Source organism: Trichoderma ghanense (genome assembly GCF_004382785.1).
Source record: "Trichoderma ghanense strain CCMA-1212 chromosome Unknown scaffold_22, whole genome shotgun sequence".
Taxonomy (NCBI): Eukaryota; Fungi; Ascomycota; class Sordariomycetes; order Hypocreales; family Hypocreaceae; genus Trichoderma; species Trichoderma ghanense.
In genome coordinates this window covers 181151-208059 of record NW_027395685.1, presented here as the reverse complement: position 1 = coordinate 208059, position 26909 = coordinate 181151, and the positions used below count along the sequence as shown (strand labels likewise).

The following is a 26909-nucleotide window of genomic DNA, read 5'->3' as shown; positions in this document are numbered from 1 at the left end:
TCAGTCCTCTCGACTTGCCCTCGTCACGGACCGAAGGGGAATGAGGTGGGAAGCACTGGTTTGTCTTCACATCGTCCAGCCTCGGCGTCTCCGAATTTCGCCGTTTTCGTAGCAACGTTGATGTAGCCGTGCGGTTGATTGTGCAAAGTGCCAGGGTGGTTCAAGGTTCGAGTGACATGCTTGCAGGTACTCTCGAGCTCTCCGAGTATAAAGAGGTGCTGACCCTAGTCCATATACGGCTAGAACTGACAAACGTAGAAAGGCGGTGAGAGTTCTGCCGGCACTGCTGCACCAGGCATAACAGCTACACGATGCCGATACGCTGTGCTGTCCTCGACCATGAAGGAAGACGGCGATTCTGGGCGAGGAGCATGATACCGCAGTATTCGCTCATCTTTGCGACGCCGAAGCTGCACCAACACGATCCAGACATCGCCCCTCCGTTCAATGCCCATGGGCAGATTATTGGGCCTCATCCACGATGACGACGCAGCTTCTGGCCACGGAGCTAGCCAATCTCATTCAGGAGAGCAAGAGGAAGCACAGTGACCTTCGACAGGTACGCATAGTCTCTGTGATTTTGGACCTTCATTAGCTCATTCGATCGGCTTCTCATCTAGGCGGCTGAAAAGTCTCTGGAAGAGTTAAAGAGCCTCGGCAACGTCCCCGAGACGGCAGCTCCTGAGTGTATGCGCCAGTGGATCCCCTTTAAACCAAGTGACATCCCGTTGACAATGACTCCCCAGTGCTCTCGCAGAAGCCCAGCTTTGTGAATCCCTTCATCATCGCGTGCGGCACCAAGAATGCAAAGTTCACGGGTATTGCCATCGTCTGCCTGCAGAGGCTCATCGTTGCCAAGGCGCTGCCTAGGTCGAAGCTCAACCAGGTCTTGGAAGCGCTGATGCAAGCATCGTCGGCCGGGCTTGACGTGCAGTTAAAGATTCTGCAAGCTTTGCCGTCTCTGTTGCAGAACTACTCCGCGGACTTGAATGGCAACCTTCTTGTGACTGCTCTGAATATCTGCTTCATCCTGCAAAGTAGCAAGAATGCCATTGTGAATAATACCTCAGCCGCCACGCTCCAGCAGCTCGTCGTTTCTGTATTTGACAAAGTAGTCGCTGAAGATAGTGAGTTCTCAGACATAACTGTTAAGACGCACTTCCTAACCTTTACACAGAGAATGGCGGTGATGCCCCTATCGCAGGCGAGGCGCCCTCCGCCGACGGCAAAGTAGAACTCCGCGCGGCCGCGTTAGATGCTTACCGTGTACGCAATCTCGCTGTCCTGACATATATTGAGCTTCGGATTAACGATGACAGATATTCAATGACCTGTGCCTCTTGACGGAGAACCAGCGGTCCGAATTCTTGCGCTTCTCGGGCTTACAGCAGACATTTGGGCTGGAGCTGATCGAGTCGGTCATTACCAACCACGCCGCCGTCTTCATCACCCATCCTGAACAGGCGCATATTCTTCGCGATCGCGTGATGCCTCTTTTGATGAGTGCACTCAGGGGAAAGCCATCGTTTGCCACAACCGTGAGGCTCGTTCGCATCCTCTATACCTTGTTGCGCCGCCACATCACCGTCTTGCCTACAGAGTGCGGCGATGCGCTGTCGCTCCTTACAACCCTCCTCGATCAAGACACCACCATCTGGAAGCGGGCGTTATGCATGGAGGTATTCCGTGGTATATTTGCCGAGCATGCTCTCGTGCGTCGCATATTCGCCATGTACGACGCCAAAGAGGGCGAAAAGGACATCATCAAGACTCTTATTGCGACTTTTGTCCGACTCAGCACCGAGAAACCGGCAGTCATCGGCCTCGGCCATCAGTCTACGATGCCAGTCGCCGATCCATCTGGCAGCTCCAACTTGTCCACAGACCAAGCATTGATCGAAGCCACTAGCGTGACTGGAATCATTGGCGGCTCTGTTGGGTCAGAGGTCTCCAACATAGGCATCAGTGTCGCATGGAGCTCTGTTAGAGTTCCCTGCATAGATCAGCTGGATAAAGCTGAGGCTCCGACAATACCCGAATCATACACCTACAGCTTGATACTGGCGTGTCTCTCGTCTCTATCAGATGGGCTTGCCAAGTTTATTCTACCGCTCACGGTCCCTAACGAGAACCGGGCTCGGAGAAAGGCCTCAAAGCAAGACATGGGCCGTAGCTCGCCTGCTTCGGCCCAGCTGGAAGCTGAAGGCTCATCTCATGGACCGCGGGAACGGTCGGCCTCATTCAAGAAGAACCCTGTGCCAATCAATCCGCTAGACCTGGAAGATCATCCTGCCTATCCGGAGGTCAGGATCTGTTCTGACATTGTCACCGAGTGTTGGCCTGCTATCCTAGCAACCTGCTCAACCTTCCTATATGCCTCTTTGGATTCAGAGTATTACCATGGCCTGGTTCGAGCATTCCAGAGATTTGCCCACGTGGCCGGCCTGCTCCAACTTCCTACACCGCGGGATGCCTTTCTGTCTACGTTAGGGAAGGCTGCAGTGCCTCCGAACATCCTGAGTGCGTGCGTGAATGCTGGCCAGTCACGGTCTAGCACGGCCACTACTCCTACGGAAACCCAGAACAGCGTGTTCAGTAATGCCCGCGGCCTTTTGAGTGTTGAAAACCTGACGCAAGTGTCCAGTCCTACGGAAAGACAGCGGCAAGGGCCGTTGGATCCGTCGATAACCCTCAATACGCGGAATCTTCTCTGCTTGCGAGCTCTACTCAATCTCGGTATCGCACTCGGCCCAACGCTTGGGCATGCCTGGGGCATCATCCTGGAGACTTTACAACAGGCGGACTTTGTGCTCTACGTCACAGGCAAAGCGCCTGGCAGAGCCGCTTCCATAAGTCGCAGCGGGCAGGACTATCAGAACGAATCAGAAGGCAACTCACTCATGGCCAATTTCGGCAGCGAAGTCCGCTCCGTTGAGACGGCCGCGGCCAGATTGATTGAGAGCAGTGTTGATTTCCCCAACGAGTCGTTTGTCCAAGTGGCGCAAGCAATATGTGGCTTGTTACCAGGCGAGGTCGAGCCCAAGTCCAGCACTGAGGAAAAAGAGCAGTCGCGGCAGGCTCAGCACGTGAGGTCCTCATCTGGACAACATCGGCGAGTGCTCAGCTTCTCTGGCCAGTCGACGATATCCAATCAAGAGCTTCAGTTTGCACTAGCCAAGCTGGGAGAGGTTGCCATGATCAACTTGGAACGGTTGTTGAGATTTGATCCGAAAGAGTCAGGGTGGGAGATGATAGTGCAGAAACTGATCCAGATGTTGGATTGGGGTGTTCTCAGTCCGCCAGTCAGGACAAGAGCCTCGGAGATTCTGGCTAAGCTGGTGCTCGAAGCAGCCAACGCTGCAGGCGCCCTCCCTGCCGACATCCGCGGGCCGATTCAGCTTCGTTTGTTAGGGGCTCTTCGGGATTCGTTGAAGCCTTTGCAGAAGCGCGGCCGGGACATTTCTGTTGCAAATGCGACGACGGATGTCGAAATTCATCGAATCATACTTGATGGTTTGCGGGGCGTCATTGAGGACTGCGGGCAGACTCTCGTCAGCGGTTGGGATGTCACGTTTGACATTATTGGAAGCGTGTTCACAACAAGAGAACCCGATCTGGCAGACGGTGAATCCATCATCAGCGCTCGAACCCTCGGTACGCGATCGTCGAAGCTTGTGCGATCCTCTTTCAGTTCACTCCAACTTATCTGCTCGGATTTCTTGGCTTCGTTGCCCAATTCGTGTTTCTTAATCTTGGTCGATACCCTCTACAAATTCTGCTCTCAGGACGACGATCTCAATATTGCGTTGACGGTAAGATCAGATTTTGTTTCTTCAAGACAACGCCAGTTAACGTTGCTAACTCGGGCTACACGCAGACTGTGACCTTCTTCTGGACCCTTTCCGACTTTTTATCCGGCAACGACAAGTCGCTGGATATTACGATTGACTTGTTCCAAGGCGCAGATGTGGATGCCTTGGAACGCTTAGCAGCAGATCGCAGTCGAGGATCTGACGCAGCGCTGTGGATGTTGCTGCTTTTGAGGCTCACAGCTGTTGCCTCAGACGACAGGGTCGATCTTCGTAACACCGCAATCCAGACCCTGCTCCGAATCTTCGATGCTTATGGCGAGAGGCTCAGTCCTGAAGTGTGGTCAATATGCATCAAATCCGTGGTGTTCAAGCTGCTAGCTTCGCTTGAAGAAGAGCTGCGGAGCACGCAGGACGAGGAAGTGGACGAAGCCGATAGGACGGAGTGGCACGATACCGCAGTCGTGGTGCTGAACGGCATATCCACCTTGCTCGGAAACAACCTCGAGGTGCTTACGGCGCACTCGTCTTTCAACGAGCTCTGGAACGAGCTGCTGCAACATCTAGCCACCTTGCTCGACTTCCGGATCCTTGACATCAACACTGCAACTTTCAAAACATTGGGGCACGTGCTTTCTCAGTCCGGAGACGAGGAGAAGCCTATCTTCAACGAAACGACTGTCGGGTGCGCATGGGACTTGTGGTCTCGGGGTATCCCAATCACAAAGTCTCCCAGGGGGAAAGCTCAAGACAACCAAAACTGCCTGATCGCCTACGTGGCCGCCCTCCGTGAGGTCTACAGGCTGATCAAGTCTGGACTGACCGTGGAGAGAGTGCAGCGGATACTCAGCTTATTGCGCCAGACCGTTGAGGAGGCTTCCGTGGGAAGCTATGCCACCGACATTGATAATCTGACGCAGCTCCAGGCACAGGTGCTGGATGCCGTGAAGATGATTCGGACCGACATTGGTGGGGTCCCGTCGGCATTGATTATTCAAGTGTCTGAGTTTGTGACTTTGGCGTACGATCAAGACTACGAGTCTCAGCCCCAGTCAAAGAGGACATACGTTGCCATGTCGAAGGCCAGTATGCAAATGTTGGAGGGCCTCGTAGTGAGCCACTCCACCGATGCGCACATCTATACGAGCGGATCAGTCAGCGCAGCGTTATCTGCCCTTCTCAGGCCTATTGCTCTCAAATACCAATTTCCCATCACAACGAAATCATCTCAGCCGTGGACACTGGCTACTTCGACAGCATTGGCCATCATAGAGGCGACATTATCGAAACTCGACGAACTCGACATACCCACGGACACGATCCAGGGCATATGGCAGCTGATTGCGGATATTGCAGATGGTATTCTGAGCGCGGATTGCAGCAATCCACCATCTGGGACAAGCATTGCAGAGGATGAAGCAGCAGATATTGCACGGTTCCACAGATTGGTGGAATTGATAATTCCAGGGATGGGGTCAGAAAGACTAAAGGAGGAGACTCGGAGCGCATATACCAGGAGCCTGTTCAGGACATCAATTATCCACGAACCTCCACTGGCCGACAAGCTCGCCATTGAAGACGGAGAAGCTGGATTGCCCAGGTTGTACCAACCACGAGCTGGGCTTACAGTATCGGTGCCACCGACGCAACGTACGAGGATGGCCTATGTCGCCTTTGAAGAGCTCTTCTTGCTTGTTTCCACCGACGCACCGGCTGCCCACAAGCCGTCTAACGCCAACACAACAGAGGAGTACTCTACTTCAAGAACACGCATTGCGTGTACCGCAGCCCCATTCCTACTTTTGCGATGCGCGTTGACGCTTCGTGCGTACGTATCCGACCAGCCGCTCCGAGGCAAGATGCCGCAGCCTCTGAGTCAGAGAAAAGAGTTGCTCTGGATGTTGCAGAAGCTGGTCGGCCTGCAGAGCCAGAGCGAGGCGATACGCCCCTTGGAGGGTGCAGTGAGCGAATGCAGGAAGCACTTGCTGAGGCTGTATCCCCTGATTGTGAAGGCGTTGAAGGTGCAGGGTGACGACGAGGTGCTGTCGCTTTTGAGGGATGCGTTGGACGTTGTAGGGGGCGAGTTTGGAATCCTTTAATTGAGGTGTGGAAGTTGTTTCGTCACAGTATTCCAGCGTGTCGGTGGTAGATATGAATAATACATTCAAGCGAAGAGGCGCCTTCACATAAAAGTTCATTTGATTGTCGAGATATGTGAGGTAATATCTTGGTTGCCGAGCTTCGACGCATTTCATACCCACTCCCTTATACGATGCTATATGATAGCCAATGTATATGTAAGAGATTCTACCTCACTGAAAGCTTCAAATCGGGCAATTGATAGCTGATCAAAGTTGTCAATAGTCAACGAGTCCCCATATTGCTTGAATTCCCCCCTACATACAGGGTAGATGCAACCAGAAGACGGAGAGACCCGCCCCCACCACACCATCAACATCTAATCAGCACCAAAAACTCGAGATCGCGGGGCAGGACAAAAAAAAAAAAAAAAAAAAAAAAAAAAAAAAAAAAAAAAAAAAAAAAAAAAAAAAAAAAAAAAAAAAAAAAAAAAAAAAAAAAAAAAAAAAAAAAAAAAAAANTGCAGCGACAAGGGAAACCTAAAAAAAAAAAACAAGCCACACCTATCTGTCATGGGAAAATCCTCCAAGGACAAGCGAGACGCCTACTACCGCCTCGCCAAAGAGCAAGGCTGGCGCGCAAGAAGCGCATTCAAGCTCCTCCAACTCGACGAAGGTCAGTCTACCAGCAACCCTGTGTCCAAGTCCACCACTAAACAAAACATTACAACATCACAGAATTCGACCTCTTCTCCAACGTCACCCGCGTCGTCGACCTCTGCGCCGCGCCCGGGTCCTGGTCCCAAGTCCTCTCGCGCGTGCTCATCAAGGGCGAAAAGTTTGGCCGCTCGGCCTGGCAGGATCGCGATGCCCGGGTCCGTCAGCAGATGCTCGGCGTCTTCCCCGAGGCGTTCACGCCCGAGCAAAGGGAGGCCATAGAAAGAGAAACATCGTCATCATCACCTTTGACATCTGAGCCCGCGCCGCCGTCCAACGAACCCACCAAAGCAACGACAACAACAACAACAACAGCAACAACAAACCCCGACGTCAAAATCGTCTCCATCGACCTCCAGCCCATCTCCCCCCTCGCGGGCATCACCACCCTCCGCGCAGACATCACCCACCCCGCCACCGTCCCGCTCCTCCTCTCCGCCCTCGACCCGTCCTACTCCTCCGCCGCCGCCGGCACCCAGGCCGCCCAGCACCCGGTCGACCTCGTCCTCAGCGACGGCGCCCCGGACGTCACCGGCCTGCACGACCTCGACATCTACGTCCAGTCGCAGCTGCTCTTCGCCGCGCTCAACCTCGCCCTCTGCGTGCTCCGCCCCGGCGGCAAGTTCGTCGCAAAAATCTTCCGCGGCCGCAACGTTGACGTCCTGTACGCGCAGCTCAAGATCTTCTTTGAAAAGGTCATTGTCGCCAAGCCCCGGAGCAGCAGGGCCAGCAGCGTCGAGGCCTTTATCGTGTGCCTCAACTTCCGGCCGCCAGCGGGGTTCCATGCAAGCCTGGAGGAGCCGCTCGGGGTAGGGCGGCGGCTGGACAGGATGGTGAGGGAGCGGGAGATGCAGCTCCCAATTGTCGCTGAAGGAATCATGCAGTCGGTCAGAGGCACCTGGGACTGCAGCGTCACGCCGGCACCAACGACATCCCACGGGGACGGAATCACAGAAGTGCAAGTCTACGACGAGATGGTGGAAAGCGACAAGGCCAATGGGGCACGCTGGATTGCCCCGTTTATTGCCTGTGGTGATCTATCAGCCTTTGACTCCGACGCCTCCTACCAGCTGCCCGAAGATTACGTCTCTCTAGACCCCATCCAGCCTCCTATTGCTCCGCCGTACAAGCGAGCGCTCGAAATGCGCGCTGGGCTGTCTAAGCCTTCGAGGTAGAAACATGCGCTGGGAACTATGAAAGAAAATGACGAACAAAGGAAAACGGCCAAATGCAAAAGAGACCCAATATGCAAGCAGAAGCTACCCGTGCCCGTCGAAGCGTGTCGACCGAGTCTATGCAATGCTGAACCGACATGACGACATGATGAGAGAGGAAATGACAAAAAAAGAAGGGAATAGAATGGGAATCAAGAGAACAAGACGAAACAAGAGCAATCAATCGACATCGACAGCCTCATTTGTGATCCTCCGGGAGATCCTTGACGCCCCCGCCGGGCATCTCCAGCAGCACCAGGCCGGCGGACGGGCCCTGGTCCCAGTCGAGGGCGCCGAGCTCGCGCTGGTACATCTTGGCGGCGGCCTTGTCGTGCGTCATGAGGACGAGGCCGCGCAGGTTGGGCCACTCGTCGACGACCTCCTTGAGGCCGCGCATCATCCAGCTGGCGAGGCCGCGGCGCTGGAACTCCTCGACGATGAAGACGTCGGTGAGGTAGGCGAAGGTGACGTAGTCGGTTATGACGCGGGCGAGGCCGACGAGCTTGATGTCGGATCCGTATGGGCGTTTTGGGGGACCGTTTTCTGTTGGGATTGGGAGGGAGCTTGTCAGCTTGGTGTTGTCTTTCTCCATGGAAGCGTGCCAGGTCTGCCGAAAAAAAAAAGCAAGAATATCCTGCCAAACGCAACGACAAACGAAAAGGGGATGGATAGGAAGGGAGGGGGAGAAGAACGCACTCTGCATTTGCTTCTCCGACTCGGGAACGTGGTATACGCTGACGGTCATGCAATTGGCGAGCATCTTGCGCATCTGGTCCTCGGGCAGCGGGTCGTTCCACCACATAAGGTCGGACTCGAAGACGGCGTTGACGGCCTGGGGCTCGAGATAGGCCTTGTCGGTGGTGAGGAAGAAGTTGTCTCGGTACCAGTACCGCGGCTTGCCCTCTGGGTGGGAGGAGGAGGCGGCGGCGGCGGTGGCCTTGTTGGAGCTCTTTGGGCTCATTGTCGAGACGAGGGAGCCCATGGTGTTTTGATTTGCTGTGCTGAGGGTTGTGTGTCGTGTTGCGGTTTTCTCTTTTTCTTTCTCTGGGCTGTGCTGGATGATTCGTTATTATCCCCCTTCTTTTATGTCCAAGGTTCTTTTCTTCCTTCTGTTTAGCAGTAGAGAATGGACGGATTGTGGTTCGTAGAAGGGGAAAGAAGGAATGGAGAAGATGGCGGCGTGGTAGCAGTACGATATAAGTCTACCCAAGTCTCGGCAGAACGAGACAGCTCAACTCAACCGCCCTACCTCCTCCTCTCCTCCCCCCCGGTCCATCATGCTTCCTCCGTTTGCCTTTTCCCACCCCTGGACGTTTTATTTCTACCTCTGTTTCTCCTCATCTTTCCGCCTTCCGCCCTGCTTTCTCTTTTCTTTCCTTCCTCTACCTTACATATGTACATGGGTATCCCCCCCNCAGGCAATCGCCCCCCCCGGCCAGCAGAGTACGTAGATGACCTAGATTTAGAAACATCGGGGGAAATAAGGACGTGCATAACACGATACCACGCAAGGCACATCTTTTTCCCCCCCAATGCATTGCGATGTTAGCCAATCGTGTGGCGTAGCTTTGTCCATTGGCTAGCCGGTTAGCTGCGGCTCTTTTGGAGGGGTCAAGTATGTACATAACTCGTAAGTCTCTGTGAAGTGGCTTTACGTTATCCCGTTCGAATGATGGGGGGGATTGTCTCTCTCGTTTTGGTGTTATTCGAGGGGTGGTCAGGTGCCACTGCGGAACATTGAGGTACACGCAGGTGCAAGCCAATCGGCACTCGGTATGTGCATCAAATTTTGAGTACAAAAGTACATTGATCTGCGCTGGTGACTTGAACTTGAGGTACTCAATCTGGGCGAACGGTTGTAAGTACTACTAAGAAGATCTGATCGAAAAGAGATGTTCGGCGGAGAAGCGGGTCGTTCGGGAGGCGGATGAGGAAGGTCGGCGGTGATGGGAGGCGGATGATCATGGTGATGGATCAATCACGTTTCCAAGGCTTCTTCTTCGTTAATTCTTTTTCCCTTCTCCCACTTTTCTCTCCTTTTCTTTCATCTTCTTTTCATCCGTTGTTTGAATACTCCTTTACTTTCCCAGGCATCTCCAGTATTCTCTGTATCGCAGCAGCCATCAACAACCCCCCCCTTTTCCCAAAAACAAGGCCCGGCATTCTGGTCTCCCCAATCCGCATCCTGACCGACCCCAAAAAAAGGGAGCCGGCTTGGCTTGGTTGGTTGATTAGTCCGGCCCTGCGTCTTTGCCAAACCACAGCATATGACACCTCCCCGGGAAGCCCAGAAGCAGTAACTCTTAGGCAATCATTACATACTTGGTCCTCGCAATCCGTGCGCGTGTCAACTCGTTTGGGAAGAGAATGTGAAAGCCGTTGATCACAAGAACGCCGCCCAGATCACTATTACTACTGTACTAGGTATTAGAGGTCGAACGGCAATGGTACAGTATGTAAGTGTGAAGTGATGTGTGTGGGGTTTCACCGCGGGCCCCCGAACCGGTCTGACGGCATGGGTGGGACGAGAACAAGAGGTGCACTGAATAGATACCGGAAACAGCGATTAATGGTAGAAAAAAAAACGTCGGAACTTGGGGCTGGGGGGGTCGATGCATGGCTTTGGGCCGGGGGATGTCTGGAGGTGAAGTTGAAGTTGATACTACCGGGACGACTGTTATTGATGTTTGTAAGTACAAGTAATAGTACTATTGCTATTACCCCAGACGGCTGATAGGTTACCATCAGCTTGACGGCCCGCGAAAATAAGGAGACAGATGATCCCTCGTCGCTTTTGCTCTCTCCTTGCGCCGGAGCTGAGAGGAGACGGGAAGATGGTCGGTGAGCCGAAGAAGCCCCTCGTCCATCCCTCGTATGTACATGCATGTGCCATACCTTACAGTGACAGTGACAGCAGCCCCCTTTCATCGAATCGAGACAACTTCAACTGTTGTTCCCACCGTATGTATGACGGCATGGCTCTGCAAAAGGTCATCAAGCTCGCAACCACTCAATCACCCGCCTCGGACACTTTTTCTTACATGATAGGCGCCTCTTCCGGGTTAGACGGCGCCAAAGGTACAAAGGTGTAGAACAAGTACTACAAGTATCTCATCAGAGCAGGGCGGGCTGGCGTCTAGCCGTGTTGGGATGGGGAAGTGAAGCCGACTTACGTAATACGCAGGTGCTTGCTTTCCTTGCCTTTGTCATACTACTAGATTTCTTACTGCTGCTTCATCTACTGTCTTACTTGTTGATGCTACATCAAGAGCTAGACAAGCCATGGCATCTACATGAAGAGATTATCCATTTGTTGACCTACGTATTCACAGGCACTTCATTCACATACACATTCGGTGCAACACGTTACTTGTGCACATCAGCACCATCACATCAAAGCAGATCCGCCACTGTTCAAACAGTTCCCGACGAGGGCTGGCTTGTCATTGAAGGCATGAATCATCTCCTCTAGCTAGGTACCAATTCCATCTCCTCTCCATCATGTCATCGTCTCGAGCAGACAGAAAACGCATTCCATCCCCTTACAAAAGTCCAATGGCGGCAACACCGGCAATCAGGCAAGATCCGAGAATAGCAACGCCAGTGGGAGCAGCGCCGTTGGTACTAAAGGTGCTGGTAGGGCGGGCGCCGGTCACGGTGCCGTTGCGGCCAGGGGCACCGGTGGTCAGGCCCTGAGAAGCAGTGGCCGTGGAGGAAGAAGACGAAACCGAAGAAGAGCTGGCGGCGCCCGACTGGACGGGGACGGCTGCCGTGGTGGCAGAGCCAGCCTCGGACGCCGTCTCGGACACGGACGTCTCAAAGGTCGTGGCCGGGGCGGCGCTGGGCTGCGTCGTCACCTGGGCCTCGGCAGTGGTGGACACGCCCGACGATGCCGTGGCCGTGGCGGCGACCTCCTTGGTGTGCAGGTCCAGGTAGCTGGGCGAGTACGTCTCGGTGCCCGAGTACAGCGGGCAGCCGGGCACGTTGGTCTTGGGGGGCGCCCGGCCGCCGCCGCAGTCGAGGAACTCGCACAGCTCGCCCGAGCCGGGCACGTACCAGATGCGGCTGCCGTAGGCCTCGTAGGCCGGACGGCCGCTGGGCATCACGACGACGTCGGTGTAGGTGCAGCCGGCGAGGTCGGTCTTGGCCAGGGCGGACGAGGCCAGCAGGAGGGTCGCGACGAGGGATCGAACGGCCATTTTGGGGAGACTTGAGGTTCGAGGGTTGGATCTTGTGGATCTCGGATCTGGTTCGATTGGCGGATGGGCCTGGGGGGCTTGCTTGAACGGCAGCAGTCGAAAGAATGGACGATCACGGAAGCGATCTTGCGGGTTGAGCGAGCGACTAGCAACGGACGAAGTTGTCTGAACAACGAGAGGAAAGGAGAGAGCCAGAGTCGCGCCCTCTCGACGGCGACGGCGCCCTTTTTCTATTTTTGCAAGCTGGGCATCATGGGCCGATTCTCTTGGTGGCTCTAGTGGTTTTGCCCGTCGCCTCCGGGTACTATTTCGAGATGAGACGCCACTAATTCGAGCCCGTTCAGGCAATCGCCGAGCCACGGGAGGGAAGGGGGGCCTTCTAGACTCGGGTCTGGCCTTGGAACGGCCTGCTTTGCTGCCTGAGATACGAAGTGCCGGACTCTTCTGGACGAGCTTGATGAAGGGCTCTTCGATGGGAAGTTTGCTTTTACAGGTGAGTTGGATTGGCAAGCTATCGTCCATCACTTATGCCGCCCCCTATTTCTTTGCTCCATGTAGTCTTGTTTTTTTTTTTTTTTCCCCTTTAAACTGCCGCGGTCTGGACAACCTGCGTGTTCTGCCACTTCCCCTACGAAGCTATCAAATCGCCACTTGTGGCTCTTGTTGGTCTTCTGAAACTCACCAAAGGCATGCTTGAAAAATGCTACGAGTATTCCAGAGTTACGAAGCAGAAGCAGAAATGGAATCGCGAGTGGAGTGAACGGATGAGACCTAAAACCCGGAGCTAAAGCACCCATCTCCAGCCTACTATCGTAACCCCCCCCTTCTTGTCCAGGATCCAAATCTGTAGGACACCCTCGTCAAGCTTGCATATGATGCTGAGGTCTGTATTAAAGTAAAAAAAACCAAGCATTTGATGCGAAATCCATGTCTGTCCGTATGATAAAGTTATCTACAAAAAGTATAATGGATGAAGGATTCCCATCAGCCTGACACTAGGCCATGTGCTTCAATTTTTTGCCTTTTTCAGCTGCTGAAGCGAGTCATGAGGCCCCCTTTTGTCGGAAACTCGCTCCCAAGAGAACTCGACACTAGTAGGGGAGGGGGGCATCATGCACGCATAAATAGACAAGACTCCGAAACCAGAAAAACCCCCCTCGTTCGGAACCTCGGCAGATATGTTAATGTGCGAATGGGGCTGGCTGCTGCAGGTGAACCATAAAACCACCCCGAGCAAGCAAAGCTTCAAGTATGCATAGTAATAAAACAGTTGGGAGACGCTCGGACGGGCAAAAGTGTTTGTTCTGCTGTGTTTACTGGGTTGATGGGTTGCGTTGCGTGGATGTGGGATTGGGCCACCGAGTTGATGTTGATTTTGGGGGTAAAGCAAATTGAACTTGTGACTGTGAGTAGACTCTCTTTCCACGTTCATGTATTGTACTCCTCGGATATATAGTCTTGCCAAGAATCTAGGAAGCGGTAAAGTTGTAAAAAAAAAAAAGTCGACAAGTAAAACTTCCATGGCTTGCTCAGCAACGACCAAGTGTTTCCTATGATGCATCTGAATCACAAGACCAACCCATATAATCAACAAGAAGAAATTGCAACGAGAAAATGCAACGGGGATATCACAACTCGAAAGCGACCAAAGCCCAACAAGGACCGCTTGAAAATCATTCTCCATGCAGATATGCTCGCCCCCCCCCCACTCCTCCTCCTCCTCCTCCTCCTCCAAACAACGCTCATCAGTTATAACTCCCAGGCGCGGGCCCGAAATACTGCCCTTCAGGCAACGTCTTGAGACCGCAGTTTGTGTCCTCGCAGCCCATGCTCACCACGCGGTTCCCCCACCAGTCGAGCTCGATGCCCTGATACGTGACGCCAAAGAACTGGACAATGGCCGAGATGGCGATGCCCGCGGAGAAGGCGGCAGACAGGACAAAGTTGTACTACCCAGCAGTTAGCATTCCGTCCGTCAAAAGCAACATCTGTAGGAACATGTCTTTTCTTACCTTGGCCCACAGGGCCAAGAACCGGCCCTTGATATAAACCCACGAGAACAGGGCCACCGGCACCGCAGGCAGCAGATAAGTCATGTTATACGGAGCCCACAAGATGCCACCGCTCAACAGGGCAACGGGATGCGTCGCGCGAAGCACCCGGTTCTTGGGAAAGTACTTGCCGAGAAGCCAAAAGACGACCACCACGGCCACACCGAGCGGGAACCCGAGCAGCGTCGCCGAGTACTGGCCGCCCGCGCCCCAAATCTTCTTCGGCCCCACGGTGCCCCAGAGGACGGCGGCGGTGAAGAAGGTGTTCTCGCCGGGGCACGCGAACCGGAAAGGCGCGTCGGGGGTGCAGACGTCCTTGAGGTGCACCTGGTACGAGACGATGCTGACGCAGACAAACGTCGAGACCAGCGTCGGCACCATCTGCCCGAAAAAGGTGATTCTCGGCGGCATCTTGACGTAGTGCGCAATCTTGAGGTCGTTGGCAAAGGACAAGGCGTGAGAGCAGGTCACGTAGCCGTACGTCTTGAAGAAGCACATGGCGAGGGCGTTGCCTTCCGCAAACGACCCGCCGATGAACTCGGCCAACACGTTGAGCGTCACCTCAATCCCGGTCATGGCGTAGATGATGCCCGTCGGGATCATGAAGACCAGGCAGAGGGCGATGCCGTAAAAGACCACGCCGGGGCTGGTGTGCGTTGGCCAGCAGGCAATCGCCGCGCAGCCGAGCGCGACGCTCACGACAAGCACAATCATGTACCACCACTCTGGCACTTCCCGGTACTTCTTCATCAGACGGTTATGCACATCCAGGACCTGCCCTCGCTCGACCTCTGCCTTCTTCGAGGGGCGGAAGCTGTTGACAAGGTCTTTGAACCCCATGGTGATCTCCAGTCTGTGGTACAGGAAGCCGTACGTTAAGGCGGCGGTGTAAATGCTGAAAAAGAACATATAAGTGACGACATTAGCAGCTGAGAGATATGGCGGCGAATAGGCTTGATACTTGTCGACATCAATGATTCCCCTGTCGTCAAGGATCGCAGTGACGTTGTAGCGCTTGCCAAAGTGATCGTACGGGTGGTTCGCGTTGATCGGTAGATAGGCAGTGTGGTACGTGTTGGTGTAATAGATGGCGATGATGATCACCGAGGTCAGGAGCATTCCGATAAACAGGTTGATTGTGCTGAACAACGGCACCATCAGCGGGTCGAGGTTGTAAGTCAGTACGTTCCAGTCAAAGGTGGGCACCGGGTTGATGCCGAGGCCGTTGTTCGAGCCCGTGATGCGAGTCAAGGTGGCATTGTTCGGGGCGATCCACGTCATCCAGCTAAAGATGCCCAGTGCCTGAAAGATATAGTTGGGGAACCAGAAGTAGACGAACATGAGCGAAAAGGCATAGAAGAAGAATTTGAACCGGGACATTCGCCACGTCTTCCCAAACGGACCCAGCGCCGGAGAGTTGCCCTCTGTATGGAAAGCACCGTTCAGCGCAATGGTGACGAGAGCCTGTGGCCAAACGCAGTATGATGGGTAGACGAGAAACCTGCGGCAGATTCCGGCAAGGCTGTAACCGATGAAGTTGCTCGACAGGGCAATCAGGATCTGATACCCAAAGTTGATAGCCCAGCGCTGGTTGAAAAACTGCGGGAGGAACTGGATCCAGACAATGTGCTGGGTATACGGCGTGCTCTTTGCAATGCTAGCCATCAGCGTGATGAGCATGTGCTCCTTTCGATTGAAAGGGCCAGGGTTCAAGCTGTGCCGGACGCCAGACAGCGTGATGCCCGCGTCGGGCAGCCACCACTCCATCATCTTCCCCAGGGGATAGGCCAGTAGCTGAGGGACGTTGGACGTGACGGCAATGGCCGGCTGGCGAATGCTGAAGAAGCCGTTGATGAACGCAATGGCAGCGGAAAACAAGATGCCCAGAACCCAGGCTCGAATGGTCGAACACGGCATGGTAGGGTCATCGTGGGGGGAAACAACACTCCGGACTTCGGCATAGGGGCTGTTAGTGACGATGAGGGCGGCCTGAATCTTCATCTCGGAGATTTGCTGCTCATACTTGGCAGGCTCGTTTGAAATGCCCTCGTTATCTACAGCCTACGTGTTAGGGTATGGGGTGGATTGGCGAATGTTCAGAAAGCTCTAGCAACATACGCAGGAAGTTCTCAATCTTTTCAATGACGTCCAGGGGAAAGTTGGGATCTCTCTTGTGGAGCCGATGGAATGTGGTCAGGAGCTGGGTTACGCAGTAAGCATATTATCAAAAGAGCTACAGTGGGCGTCATGAGGACCTACACTTCGCACTTCATCGAGAGAGTAGGTTGCTGCAAGCTCCTTGGCCTCTTGCAGGTCATCCTCCGTCACGTGGAGGCCTCTCTCCGCTGCCGCATCTCCCCCTGCGAAAGGAGGCGCCTCGCTGGATTCGTTGTGAGTCTAACAGGGTCTGAGTGTCAGCCACACATCGTATATACTTGGATATGTTCGAGACACTCACGCCGGTCTTCTCGCCAAGGACGGCGCCCATGCTCGGCGCGACATGCCTCTCGGCTTGCTCAGACGTGACTTCAGTCTCCGAGCTTCCCATGTTTCTCCGCTTGTTCTGCCCTGGCCCAACAATAGGTGGGATTTCGCACCCCAGATGGACAGGAGAAAAGACAGTTGCAGGTCAGAGCGGAGAAGAGTACACAAAAAAAAGCCTGGGCGGCGAGCAGGATTTATGTCTTTCCTTGGTCCTCCACGCCGCTGACTTCCGCTGTTGGGTCTGAGACAAGTAAGAGTCCATGGTGCATGTCGAGATTGGAAGAAACAATCTGTACTGACACACGCTCGGAGTACCTAGGTGGTCCAGCTATCGTATCTTTGGGTCAGCGCAGAGCCCCCAACATGTCGACGCTCCAGCTTCGTCCAGGGCCTTTTGTCGAGTGGGAGCACCTAGTGTCATGTTGTCATATGCTGCATGGGCCTGCCAAGGGCCTCGACTTTGTGTGTGTGTGTGTGTGTGTCAGTGTCAAGACCAACGACCCTTGAAATTCACAAGTAGATGACCACTGTACTACTGAGATTGGGGTCTTCAATAGGGAGCCGCCCGTTCTTTCTCGATACAACAACAGAATGTCAAGAGCTGTGGTGTAGATACAACAGCAAGTATCGTACCATGGACCACGGGACCTTTCGTTGATGCACAATCAGAAGCAACTACTGTTGGCCAGCATAGGGTGACTTCCTTTACAAAGAATCTTAAGAGTGAGAATGTCCGGAAAATTCCCAGAAAAGAGCCGCTATGTCCGTACCAAGTTCCAGAGAAGCCCTTGGCGGAACTTGCTGGCCAAAACCTCCCACCCGTAATGGCCATCTACGGCCATACTTCTTTCGTGGATTTTGGCAAAGGGAGAAGCCTCTGCGGACCAGGGAGCCCACTTGATTCGAAATACGGAACGGCAAAGACGCAGCCACAAATCGTCGAGTTCAAGTGCAAGGACTCCAACGCTGGGCATCAGCGGGCTTTGTCCCTCGGTCCCCTGCCGTGAGCCTGCTGCTGCTGTAGCCCAAAACCCAAGGATAGCAGCATCCTCGCTCCACACTCTGGAAACTTGTGAGACACCAGCCTGCCGCAAACAGCAGGGCCAAGCACCAATCGCGAGGTGCCTCGGCAGAAGGACCTTGATCGAGAGAAAGGAACTTTTTGACGCGCGCTCGCTGTTATGTTTCCCATGGAGGAAAAGCAGTGTGGACGCCACATTTCGTGTTCTTGAGACACACAGATTGCACCTCTCTTTGATCGGTGAGGCCGTGGGTAATACTGGATGTTGGCAAGTATCATGGCCCATTCCGACCTTGGCCAGCAGGGCGTTCGTCTCCGCTGTTGGTCTCGACCGCCCGCTGGTATCAGCCGCTCGGCGATTGACGTTGCCGCCCCCAGCATCTGAGCGGATCTATGCTTTGCCACGGCGGTAATGGTCCATGTAGGACGGCTCGTTCGCGGGAGGAATGTATGCAAGGGATCATGGCTTCGTTTTAACGAATCAGTGCGTATAGTGAATGAGTGGGTGGGAGAGCGAGTAGTTAGCATGTTGTGGATGCCCATCTGACCGCATCGCGTCTTGCTGTTGGCTTCGATCCTCGACCATTCAAGCCATGGATCAACAAGCTGGGAAGGGCATTCGAGGATGCTGTCCCTATCCTCATCCGGCAACTTGTCAAGTTCTACCGGACCAAGATGACGAGAACAAGATCCAATCGAGACTTGGAGTAACCTTATCTTATCTTCCGGAAACAAACTGTGGTCTGTGCGTCCACGATCAGCCGCGGCGTTGACCAGGTTCTCCACCGGTATCCTATACAACTTGAATTGGGCAGAATTACGGCGTAGATGGGATAACGAGATACAAGCATCGTACGCTGCTGTTTCTAACATGACAACTCTCCGCCTCTTCTACCCGAGAAAGTCAATTCAACCGCCTTCAATCTCCAACATCACATCTTCAATTCCATCTACTTCGTAAATGGCCTCGGACCATATTCTTTCTATTGAGAGCCCTAGAGCGTATGTCCGTGCTCAGAATCTACCGTTGTTATAAGGTACGTTCTCATAGACCGCCTCTCAATAAGATCCGCCCACGAGACCTTCCATTTGTTCGTCGCTCCACAATTGCGCCATCCCACAAGCAGCAAGATTGTGACTCGTAGCTCGGATACATTCAACGAGACATTGGCAATGCTAAACGGCGAACCAAGGTGCTTCGCAAGAGCATATAACAGCATGACATGGAGATAAGGTAGGTAGGGTATAAGGTAGTATAGTATATGCAGTCGGGCAAGTTTGCTGAGGAGATCTTTGTCGTGATGAGGCGCGTGGTTCACATCAGTGTTGAGATCACAATGTTAGAGGGATCTGGATAGTAGCTTGTATGATTGTATATATTAGAGTCGATTGCGCTGTAGAAGCGCCCGATATGCATCATGTTCTGTGTCTATATATCATTGACATCCCCACGACTGTTACCATGTTGGTGTTGGCGTTCGATTTCAGAAGCGTCACAGAACATGGTACGGCAGACGGATAGTCAAGTCAAATGAGCATTGAATAGCTTTGAAATAAGAAAGAAACGAGCACCACGTAGGTGATGATACACGCAAACAAATCTTCCCTCGGAAACCGTTTTAGTCAAACAATATAGCGAAAAGGAAAGTGAGACAACTTCCGTCTCGAGGACAAATGCTTTTACTCCGTCAAAACACCGGATTGCGACAGTGCAATCCTCTTCCAGTGATCACGCTCAGCCTCGAGCTTCGCAATACGGTCTTCCAGCTCTTCAAATCGCTGAGCCTTTCGCTCACGCGACTTTCGAGCAGCCAGGGTATTGCGAGCTCGCTTCATGGCCACTGTGTCGTTGGCGTCTTCAACAATAATGGGAGGCAGGGGCTTGTCTCGGCGGCGAGAGTTGACACCAGAGACGGAAGAGTGCCGAGTGCTGCTCGTGGGCGAGCCACTCGACGGCTTCTTCTTGCCGCTACCGCTGCCACTGCCGGAAGAAGATGATCGGTACATGGGCTCTGATTCCAAGGGCTTCTGAACGGGCGACTCGCTTGGGTTAACAAGCTCGTGGCTGACCGCGTCAGAAGGGAACAAAGGATACCAGGGGTCGCTAGGACCGTTGTCAAATTCGGCAGTGCCAAAGTTGGGAGAGACGTCAAACGAATCGAAGTCGGGACTGCCATTGTACAGCGAAGGAGAAGTCAGGGCAGTCAGGGCCGCAGAGTTGGGCGCCGACATGAAGGGCTCCTGGACCAGAAGGTCCTGGGGAGACACAGTGCCAAGGTTTGAAGCTGCGCTCGAGGCGCCGCTGCTGAAGTCGAAGCTGGAAGCGACAGCCGGAGAAGAGAAGGCCGTGGAGGCGCCTCCTTCAAAGACGGTGAAGTCGTCCAAGTCGACGTCTGTGGAAGGGTATGAGCAAGGCTGATCAGGAGAAGACGAGTGAGAAGAGTGGCACAAACCTGCAGCGTTCATCATCTTGGCGGTTTGTGTCTGGTTACCAGTGTCGGGATGGAACAAGGGAACTGGTGGCCGCGCACTGCGAGAAGACCGATTCAAAGAGACAGTTGAAGATGGAGCCGAGGATGCGTAGAACTGATTCGATAAACGATTGCCGTATGCAGAAGACAATGCTGGGTGCCCGATAGCCTGGAGAATCTGGGCCACTCGTTGGTTCTGGACTGCGGGTGAAGCGTGCTTCTCGCGACGGGAGTGACAAGAGTGACGACGTTGGCTAGGTACTGCAATGCGACTATTATGTTGACGGGGCGGCGGGTTGTCGAACAGAACAAAGTCCTGCTGGGGATTCTCGACGGGGTTCAGGGACAGATGCTCGGATGGTGCCGGCAGGGCGGAAGCTGAGTTGGGAAGCCATGGTGACTGGGGATCCGTGGTGAAGACTGAAAAGTCTTGTGAAGAAATGTTGGCGTTGAGGAGAGAACTCGTGCTGATGCTATTCAAAGCAGGGCTGAAGTTCAGGTCGACCGAATGGTGAGCTGAACGAGAAGATTGAGTGGGGAGAATGTTGTTAATGTCCTGGGACTGAATTTTGACGGAGGGGGAAGAAACGCTCTGGAAGAGGTTTGTTTAAATCATCTTGAAGGCAGCCTGAGGCTTCGAATGCTGTTGATCTTGTATGAGGTGAACGTTTGGAGGTGGAGGAGAGAAAAAAAAAAGAAGGGGACAAAAAGAAGCGTGGCCGGTGGCTTGTTATGTATTTCTCAGGCAGCAACTTTTGGTGGCGGGTACGTACCCGGCCAGCGCGGGCGGCGGTACAAGGCCAGGGCTCTGGGGGCCTGCGCAGCCCTAACATGCACCGGCGCCAGGCAGCGCGTCAGGCTGTTAGGCACCCGCCGGGCGGACCACTGGCAGCCGTGTACTTGGGCTTTGCAGGCGCTGCAGCAATTGGCAAGCCAGAAGCGCGCCCTTTGCCCGCCGTTGTAGCCCCGCCGGTGAGTCACACTTTTTAGCGCCATGCCGCTTCAGGCCTGGCCGGGACAGCGCCAGCCCCAGTCGGTGCCACCAGGCCTTTGGCGGCTTTCCCCAGCCGATCCAAGTTGATTACGGCGAGGAGCGTCACAGTGCCGCCGATACGGTGCAGCTCAACGCCTCATCCTTTGGCATCACGATGCCGTTGTGCCGGCAGTCGGTTGAGCAGACAGGGCGCGTGGTGCAAGTCGCGCATTTGTTCAATTGCAAGAATCAAAAGCCCGGACAATTCATGTCCGTAGTATTTTCAGCTCCCTATGTGAGCACGTTGCGGAGTATTGCGCAGAAAAGGAACAGAAGGGGAAAGGGAGGAAGCAGCGTCGGCCGGCTATCGAATCGAATACTCCATACTGGATGATTCTTTGGTGTTTTGGGTGGATTAGCAATCTATCTTCTGCTTGTACCGCCTCTCGCTACCAGCCTTTAGCCTCGTTTAGCCCGCAGGCCAAGCAAGGTGCAAATCCTCCTCCTCCAAAAGAGCCCCATCCGGACCAAGCCTTGCTGCACAGTATCACTCGTCATACTCCACGTTGGAGATGTTCCTACAGCGCGGCGGTGCTTGGTTGAGAGAGCATCTCGGCATGATAACACGTCAACCACATCGGTTTCAGCTTCACCACACGTTACACGCGGCGTCTTACCGACGATGGCTTGCAATTTCACGTCGACATGGGGGACAGCCCGTCTGAATGCCTAACACGGAGGGCGCAGACACAGGTCTCATCTTAACTCGCTGCAGCTGGAATTTGGCTCAATGATCACTGAGTAATGAATAAGCACAGTATGTAAGAGCGATAAGAAAACATGCCCGCTTGTGAAAGTCGTCCCGAGCCTCAGTAAGCATGACTTCGAAAGACCACGCTGGCCTGCCCGTTCGAGGAAGACGCAGCGCATCGCCAAAAACCGGCTTCGCGGTGCAACCCCCGGACGATGGAAGATCCTCTTGTCGTGCCAATGCAGCCCTTCGGGGCCCGTGAAGCACATGCTCTGCACCGGCAGCCTCGCACACGCTGGTGAATGGCCGAGAAGCAAGCGCACGCAAGCAAGTGACGACGACAGCACACGACCCAACCAGGCTTTGAACGCTCAGTCAAAGGGGAACTGGTCGTCACATGGAGGAACCGCCCGCAAAAGGCCTCATCTGAAATTACTCCGTACGGATTGTCCCGTCCGCCAACTGTGCGGCTGGCTGAGATGCCTCTTGTTCCTGGCTGTTATACGACGACAATACGACGCCTCGCCTTCTCTAGATCCTGGTGGCGCTTCCCTCCTACTTGGACTGGACAGTCAACGTGCTTCGTACATGCGACATGTGTCTTTCTTTCCCGTCTCTTTGCTGGGAACAGGACACGATGGCCTTCGTTTTCGTCCTTCTGCCAATCCGTCGCGGGCACCACGAAGTCCTCCCATTGGCTCACTGCAACCCGTCTGCCATCCAACTCAGCCGCAACCAATCAGCAAGGCAGGACTGGGCGAGGGGGTTTTCCCAGAGGACAGAATTGTAGAAAGACCGACCAGAAAAGCCCTCTTCGGCCGCTATGCGCAGCCCGCGGTGGAGGACACTGACCCGTGTGGCTGAAGCCAAGGTGCGCTGCTTTCGACGCTATCGCATCGCTCGGAAACTCTGGTTAGAACGTGCCCTGGTTGTGTCGTGCTGGGCAAGCGGCCCAAGTGTCAGCAGCGCTGGTTCAAATCAAGTCACAATGCAGAGCCGCCCAGCGCCAGCATGAGCCCCGAATTGAATGCGACTGAGCGTTGGCAGGAGGCACCAAACCCTGCTATTCCGCACTCCGCAGTGTCACCGTCGCCGACTGCCGTCTGTACGAAAGTACTACTACTGGTACAGTAGCAGTTGGTCCTGTAGGACCTCTCGTTTCATAGCGCGTCCAGAAAGTCGTCGGCCTGGCGCTTCGCCCGCCTCTCTCCCATATCCTTGCGGCGCTGCTCGATTTCCCGCCGTCGTGCAGCCCGCTGCTCCTCGCGCTGCTTGCGCAGCTCCTCGGTCCTGAGCCTCTCCTCTTCCAGCGACTTCATCTCCTGCGTCCGCGTCTCCTCGTCCTTGCTGAACTTGTAGAATCCGACACCCTTGGTCCGGATTTCGTGGTCGGCGTCGTAGTGCTTCATCTCGGGCGGCGTCGCGCTCCTGTCTCGCTTGCGCGCCAGCTCCTCCATCTTGTCCGGGTCGTCCGGCACAAACGCCATAGCTTGGATCGCATCGCCGTAGATGAGCTTGTTGGGGGCACTCGGCCGGGCGGACATGCGCTCCAGCTCCTCGGCGCCCAGCAGCCCTCGCCGTATGCGACGCTCCATCCTTTCCTTTTCCGCCCGCGTGCAACGCCGCGTACGCCCAAACTCGTCCTCAAATTCCACAATTTCGTCGTCGCCGCTGCCATTCGCGTCGTCGTCCGAGCTGGACGTCTCGTAGTCGTCTTTGCCCTCCGTCGTCTCAGCCCACTTGCGGTCAAAGTCCACCAACGGCGCCGCCTCGTTCTCTTTGGGCACGTAGTCTCCGCGCTTCATCGCGGCGTACAGCCTTGCCTTGCTCTCCATTTTGCGCTTTGCGCGCTCGAGCTCCCGCGTCTCGTCTTCCGTCCCAGCTACTTCTTTGAGCACCAGCTTCTCTGGCTTGGCATCCTCCTCCTTGCTGCTGGTTGTCGTCTTTCTGGGCTTGCTCGAGCTGCGGAATATGTCGTCCTTGGGTTGTTTCGAGGGTCTCGCGCGCCCAGACGTCGTTGACGCTGATCCCTGGGCTGCAGAGGTTGATATGAGTGACGTGAGCTGGGCTGTGAAATCTAACGAAGAAGATATGGCCTCTCGTTTGTGTCGCTTTTGCGGCCTCTGGCCGTAGAGATCTGGATCTTGTGGCATTCTATGATCTCTTGCTGTGTGTCCGTGTCAGCGTGTGGCTTCCTGGCGTGCACTTTCCAGGTCGAGTCTGATTCGCTCAAAGCAGCAGTACTGTTCTAGGGCAAAGGGCTAAGTAATAAGGCGTGTCGCGTAGGGACCAAGGACGATGCTTTGAATCGCCTGAATATTTGTTTTGCGTCCAAGAAAGTACAAAGTTTGATATTTGGTTTCGTGCCACTGACAAGCTGGACGTCACTGTCCTGTGATGACTAAGCACACTCATTCCCCCCCCAGAACCACCAACTTGGTGGTCTGGTTCCGAGACGCGACATCTCCTCAATGCCGCTCATTTTAAGAAAGGGAATGGGATCTGATATCACACTTCCTGAGTACAGAATACCGGGTATCGGTTTCTGTGCCCAGAATCACGAGACCTACCTAGTAGGTCATGTAGCTTCAGGCTTACCCGAAGCCCTATAATCAGATGGGATTTGGCCAGACCTCAAGATTTGGGGAATTGGTGTAGGGGTATCACGTTTGCTTTGCATTTGTTCAGTCTGAGTGCCGGTCTGTAAAAGGTCAGGGGTTCAAATCCCTTATTCTCCAGTCTTTTTTGCTCCTCCTGGCCTCCTGGCAGTGTCTTTTGGTTGTTCTCAGGAAAGAGGAGGAATTGTTTCTGCCCATCCGCGTTTTCTTCATTGTCATTGCCAGCTGGACTTGAAGCGGCCCAGAAGCGCTGAGACGGCATATCAAGGGAACAAAGGCCTCAAAGCCTTGATTTGCACACCCGATGCTTATTAGTACCTTAGATCCTAACTGAAGCCTCGCCAGCACCGGATGCCACGCACCAACGCCTCATATAGCATTGCCGTGATGGCTGCAACCTCTTCATACAGCCGCACAAAGCTCATCCGCAGACGATTGAATCGATGCTACTGTACAGCCGTCATGTTGGGCCATTCATTTGGCCTGTGCTAGCTTCAGCATAAGCTCTGCGGACCCCACCACCAAGCACACCACCCCGCTATCGGACCCGAAACCCATCATCTTCCACCTCGAGCTCTTTTCGCAGCATCCGTCCACCATCAAGACAAAATGGCTGCCGTCAATCAGGTTTACATCGCCGTCATTGGTACATGCCCCTACTAGACGCTCAATTGATCGATTGGTCTAAACTAACCCATGGTTGTACGTTAGGCGCTGGTGGCGTCGGCAAATGCTTTCTCAACCAGCTGCAAGGCCTCGCTTCTCGCAGGCCGTCTCCCAAGCTGAGCCTCTGCTACATCTCGACAAGTCGCAAGGCTCTGTACAACGTCGACTACACCCCCGTGAGCCTCGAAGGTGTCTCCGAAAGCCTCGCTTCCTCTACACAGGCCCCTCCTCCTCTGCCGCAGGTGATTGATTATCTGGCCGCCGCCCCGGCCAAGGTGGTCTTGATCGACAACACAAGTTCTCAGGATGTTGCCGACGCTTATCCCCTGGCCTTGAGCCGAGGCCTCAGCATCGTGACGCCCAACAAAAAGGCCTTTTCCGGCTCGTACAAGCTCTGGCAAGCTATCTTCACGGCTGCGGCAACCTCGGGCGCCAAGGTTTACCACGAGTCGTCGGTCGGCGCTGGTTTGCCCGTCATCTCCACATTGAAGGATCTGGTCGAGACGGGAGACAAGGTCACCAAGATTGAGGGTGTCTTCAGTGGAACCATGTCGTTCCTCTTCAATTCTTTTGCGCCGACTGAGGGTCAGGGTGGCAAGTGGTCGGAGGAGGTGAAGAAAGCAAAGGCCCTCGGCTATACCGAGCCGGATCCGAGAGACGACCTCAACGGCCTCGACGTTGCCCGTAAGCTGACGATTCTGGCCCGCCTGGCAGGCCTGCCTGTCGAATCGCCGACGTCTTTCCCTGTGCAGAGCCTTATCCCTAAGGAGCTCGAGGCTTGTTCGAGCGGAGATGAATTCCTCGACAAGCTGCCCGCATTCGACCAGCAGATGGAAGACACCAAAGCTGCTGCGGAAAAGGCTGGAAAGGTTGTTCGATTTGTCGGCAGCATTGACGTGGCTACTCAGCAGGTCAAGGTTGGACTGGAGCAGTTCGATCGCTCGCATCCAATTGCCTCCCTCAAGGGCAGCGACAACATCATCAGCTTCTATACTGAGCGGTATGGTGGCAATCCTTTGATCATTCAAGGCGCGGGTGCCGGCGGAGAGGTGACGGCTATGGGTGTGACGGGAGACCTCATCAAGGTGCTTTCGCAAATCGCTTAGAATATATTCGAGATACTTTTGTGTCTTGTCGAGAATATGCCCAATAAAAGAGACACGCCTAATCGCAGAATGATCGATCGCTTACCGTCGCCTCGCTCGCAGATCGTGATGTTCGGAAGTAGTAGTTGCCGTCTTCGTGTCGATGTTTGTTGTCATTGTATCGGCTCTCGCGGACACTTGCGCCTCTTGCGTCGAAATGCAGTACGTTCTCCAGATCCATAACACGATGTCGAAAATGACGCAAAGAACAAAGGGTACACTGAAAAAGAGGCCCAAAGCCAGCTATTCCAGAGAGTCAGAACAAGACGAGAAGCAGAGACGTCCAACCCAGCACTCACGCTAATCCACGATATCGTGCTGACGAGAAAAGCAGAACCGGGAAATGAGAGGAATGCGAACATGGCAGAGGCATCCCAGAGCGTAACAGACATGGCGCAGAGCTATGAGGGTTCAGTCGTGGTGGTGAAAGGAAGACGAAGCTTGCCCGAGTGAACAGCGAAGACAAAGAAAGAGAAGCTCAGGAGCTGTCTCAAGTTGTTGCTAGCCGGTAATTTTTAGTGGTCTGCGCAAGGTGCTTGTCGCGATGTCCAGGGGTTGGAATTGAACATGCCAGCGATTTGCGACGCTTTGTACTGGGTACTTGAGGCCTCGTCCCGGACAGCTTTCCAGGAGCTCCGGTCTCGCCACTTTATCCCGCCCACGCTAGAGCACGATTACCTCAGATATTCGTTCAGTGAGCCGACATCTGCGA

General features: G+C 54.4%; 11 protein-coding genes across 11 annotated transcripts; 5 read left to right on the top strand and 6 right to left on the bottom strand.

Moving 5' to 3' along the window:
• Positions 1-40: 40 nt before the first annotated feature.
• CCMA1212_010160 (MON2-like protein) lies at positions 41-5908 on the top strand (the record flags this gene model as incomplete). The annotated part of the gene is made up of 7 exons (XM_073707213.1): positions 41-45; positions 346-559; positions 621-687; positions 747-1127; positions 1178-1266; positions 1320-3812; positions 3878-5908. The coding sequence occupies 7 exons, from the start codon at positions 41-43 to the stop codon at positions 5906-5908; spliced, it is 5280 nt and encodes a 1759-aa protein (XP_073554310.1).
• Positions 5909-6460: 552 nt separating this feature from the next.
• On the top strand, positions 6461-7779 carry CCMA1212_010159 (uncharacterized protein; the record flags this gene model as incomplete). The annotated part of the gene is made up of 2 exons (XM_073707212.1): positions 6461-6563; positions 6626-7779. The coding sequence occupies 2 exons, from the start codon at positions 6461-6463 to the stop codon at positions 7777-7779; spliced, it is 1257 nt and encodes a 418-aa protein (XP_073554345.1).
• A 238-nt stretch (positions 7780-8017) lies between these two features.
• CCMA1212_010158 (uncharacterized protein) lies at positions 8018-8800 on the bottom strand (the record flags this gene model as incomplete). Its single annotated transcript, XM_073707211.1, has 2 exons — positions 8018-8361; positions 8515-8800. 2 exons carry the CDS (start codon positions 8798-8800, stop codon positions 8018-8020), a joined length of 630 nt encoding a protein of 209 aa, XP_073554346.1.
• A 2560-nt stretch (positions 8801-11360) lies between these two features.
• On the bottom strand, positions 11361-12017 carry CCMA1212_010157 (uncharacterized protein; the record flags this gene model as incomplete). The annotated part of the gene is made up of 1 exon (XM_073707210.1): positions 11361-12017. One exon carries the CDS (start codon positions 12015-12017, stop codon positions 11361-11363), a length of 657 nt encoding a protein of 218 aa, XP_073554350.1.
• Positions 12018-13762: 1745 nt separating this feature from the next.
• CCMA1212_010156 (Oligopeptide transporter 2) lies at positions 13763-16616 on the bottom strand (the record flags this gene model as incomplete). Its single annotated transcript, XM_073707209.1, has 5 exons — positions 13763-13966; positions 14030-16122; positions 16187-16268; positions 16328-16465; positions 16527-16616. 5 exons carry the CDS (start codon positions 16614-16616, stop codon positions 13763-13765), a joined length of 2607 nt encoding a protein of 868 aa, XP_073554351.1.
• A 760-nt stretch (positions 16617-17376) lies between these two features.
• On the top strand, positions 17377-17559 carry CCMA1212_010155 (uncharacterized protein; the record flags this gene model as incomplete). Its single annotated transcript, XM_073707208.1, has 1 exon — positions 17377-17559. One exon carries the CDS (start codon positions 17377-17379, stop codon positions 17557-17559), a length of 183 nt encoding a protein of 60 aa, XP_073554352.1.
• A 1694-nt stretch (positions 17560-19253) lies between these two features.
• On the bottom strand, positions 19254-21040 carry CCMA1212_010154 (uncharacterized protein; the record flags this gene model as incomplete). The annotated part of the gene is made up of 3 exons (XM_073707207.1): positions 19254-19966; positions 20027-20636; positions 20882-21040. 3 exons carry the CDS (start codon positions 21038-21040, stop codon positions 19254-19256), a joined length of 1482 nt encoding a protein of 493 aa, XP_073554353.1.
• An 817-nt stretch (positions 21041-21857) lies between these two features.
• Positions 21858-22632, top strand: CCMA1212_010153 (uncharacterized protein; the record flags this gene model as incomplete). Its single annotated transcript, XM_073707206.1, has 2 exons — positions 21858-21889; positions 21933-22632. The coding sequence occupies 2 exons, from the start codon at positions 21858-21860 to the stop codon at positions 22630-22632; spliced, it is 732 nt and encodes a 243-aa protein (XP_073554347.1).
• A 296-nt stretch (positions 22633-22928) lies between these two features.
• On the bottom strand, positions 22929-23921 carry CCMA1212_010152 (uncharacterized protein; the record flags this gene model as incomplete). Its single annotated transcript, XM_073707205.1, has 1 exon — positions 22929-23921. The coding sequence occupies one exon, from the start codon at positions 23919-23921 to the stop codon at positions 22929-22931; it is 993 nt and encodes a 330-aa protein (XP_073554348.1).
• A 1074-nt stretch (positions 23922-24995) lies between these two features.
• On the top strand, positions 24996-26158 carry CCMA1212_010150 (Homoserine dehydrogenase; the record flags this gene model as incomplete). Its single annotated transcript, XM_073707204.1, has 2 exons — positions 24996-25032; positions 25098-26158. The coding sequence occupies 2 exons, from the start codon at positions 24996-24998 to the stop codon at positions 26156-26158; spliced, it is 1098 nt and encodes a 365-aa protein (XP_073554349.1).
• An 81-nt stretch (positions 26159-26239) lies between these two features.
• CCMA1212_010149 (uncharacterized protein) lies at positions 26240-26589 on the bottom strand (the record flags this gene model as incomplete). Its single annotated transcript, XM_073707203.1, has 2 exons — positions 26240-26440; positions 26497-26589. 2 exons carry the CDS (start codon positions 26587-26589, stop codon positions 26240-26242), a joined length of 294 nt encoding a protein of 97 aa, XP_073554299.1.
• Between the last annotated feature and the right edge of the window lie 320 nt (positions 26590-26909).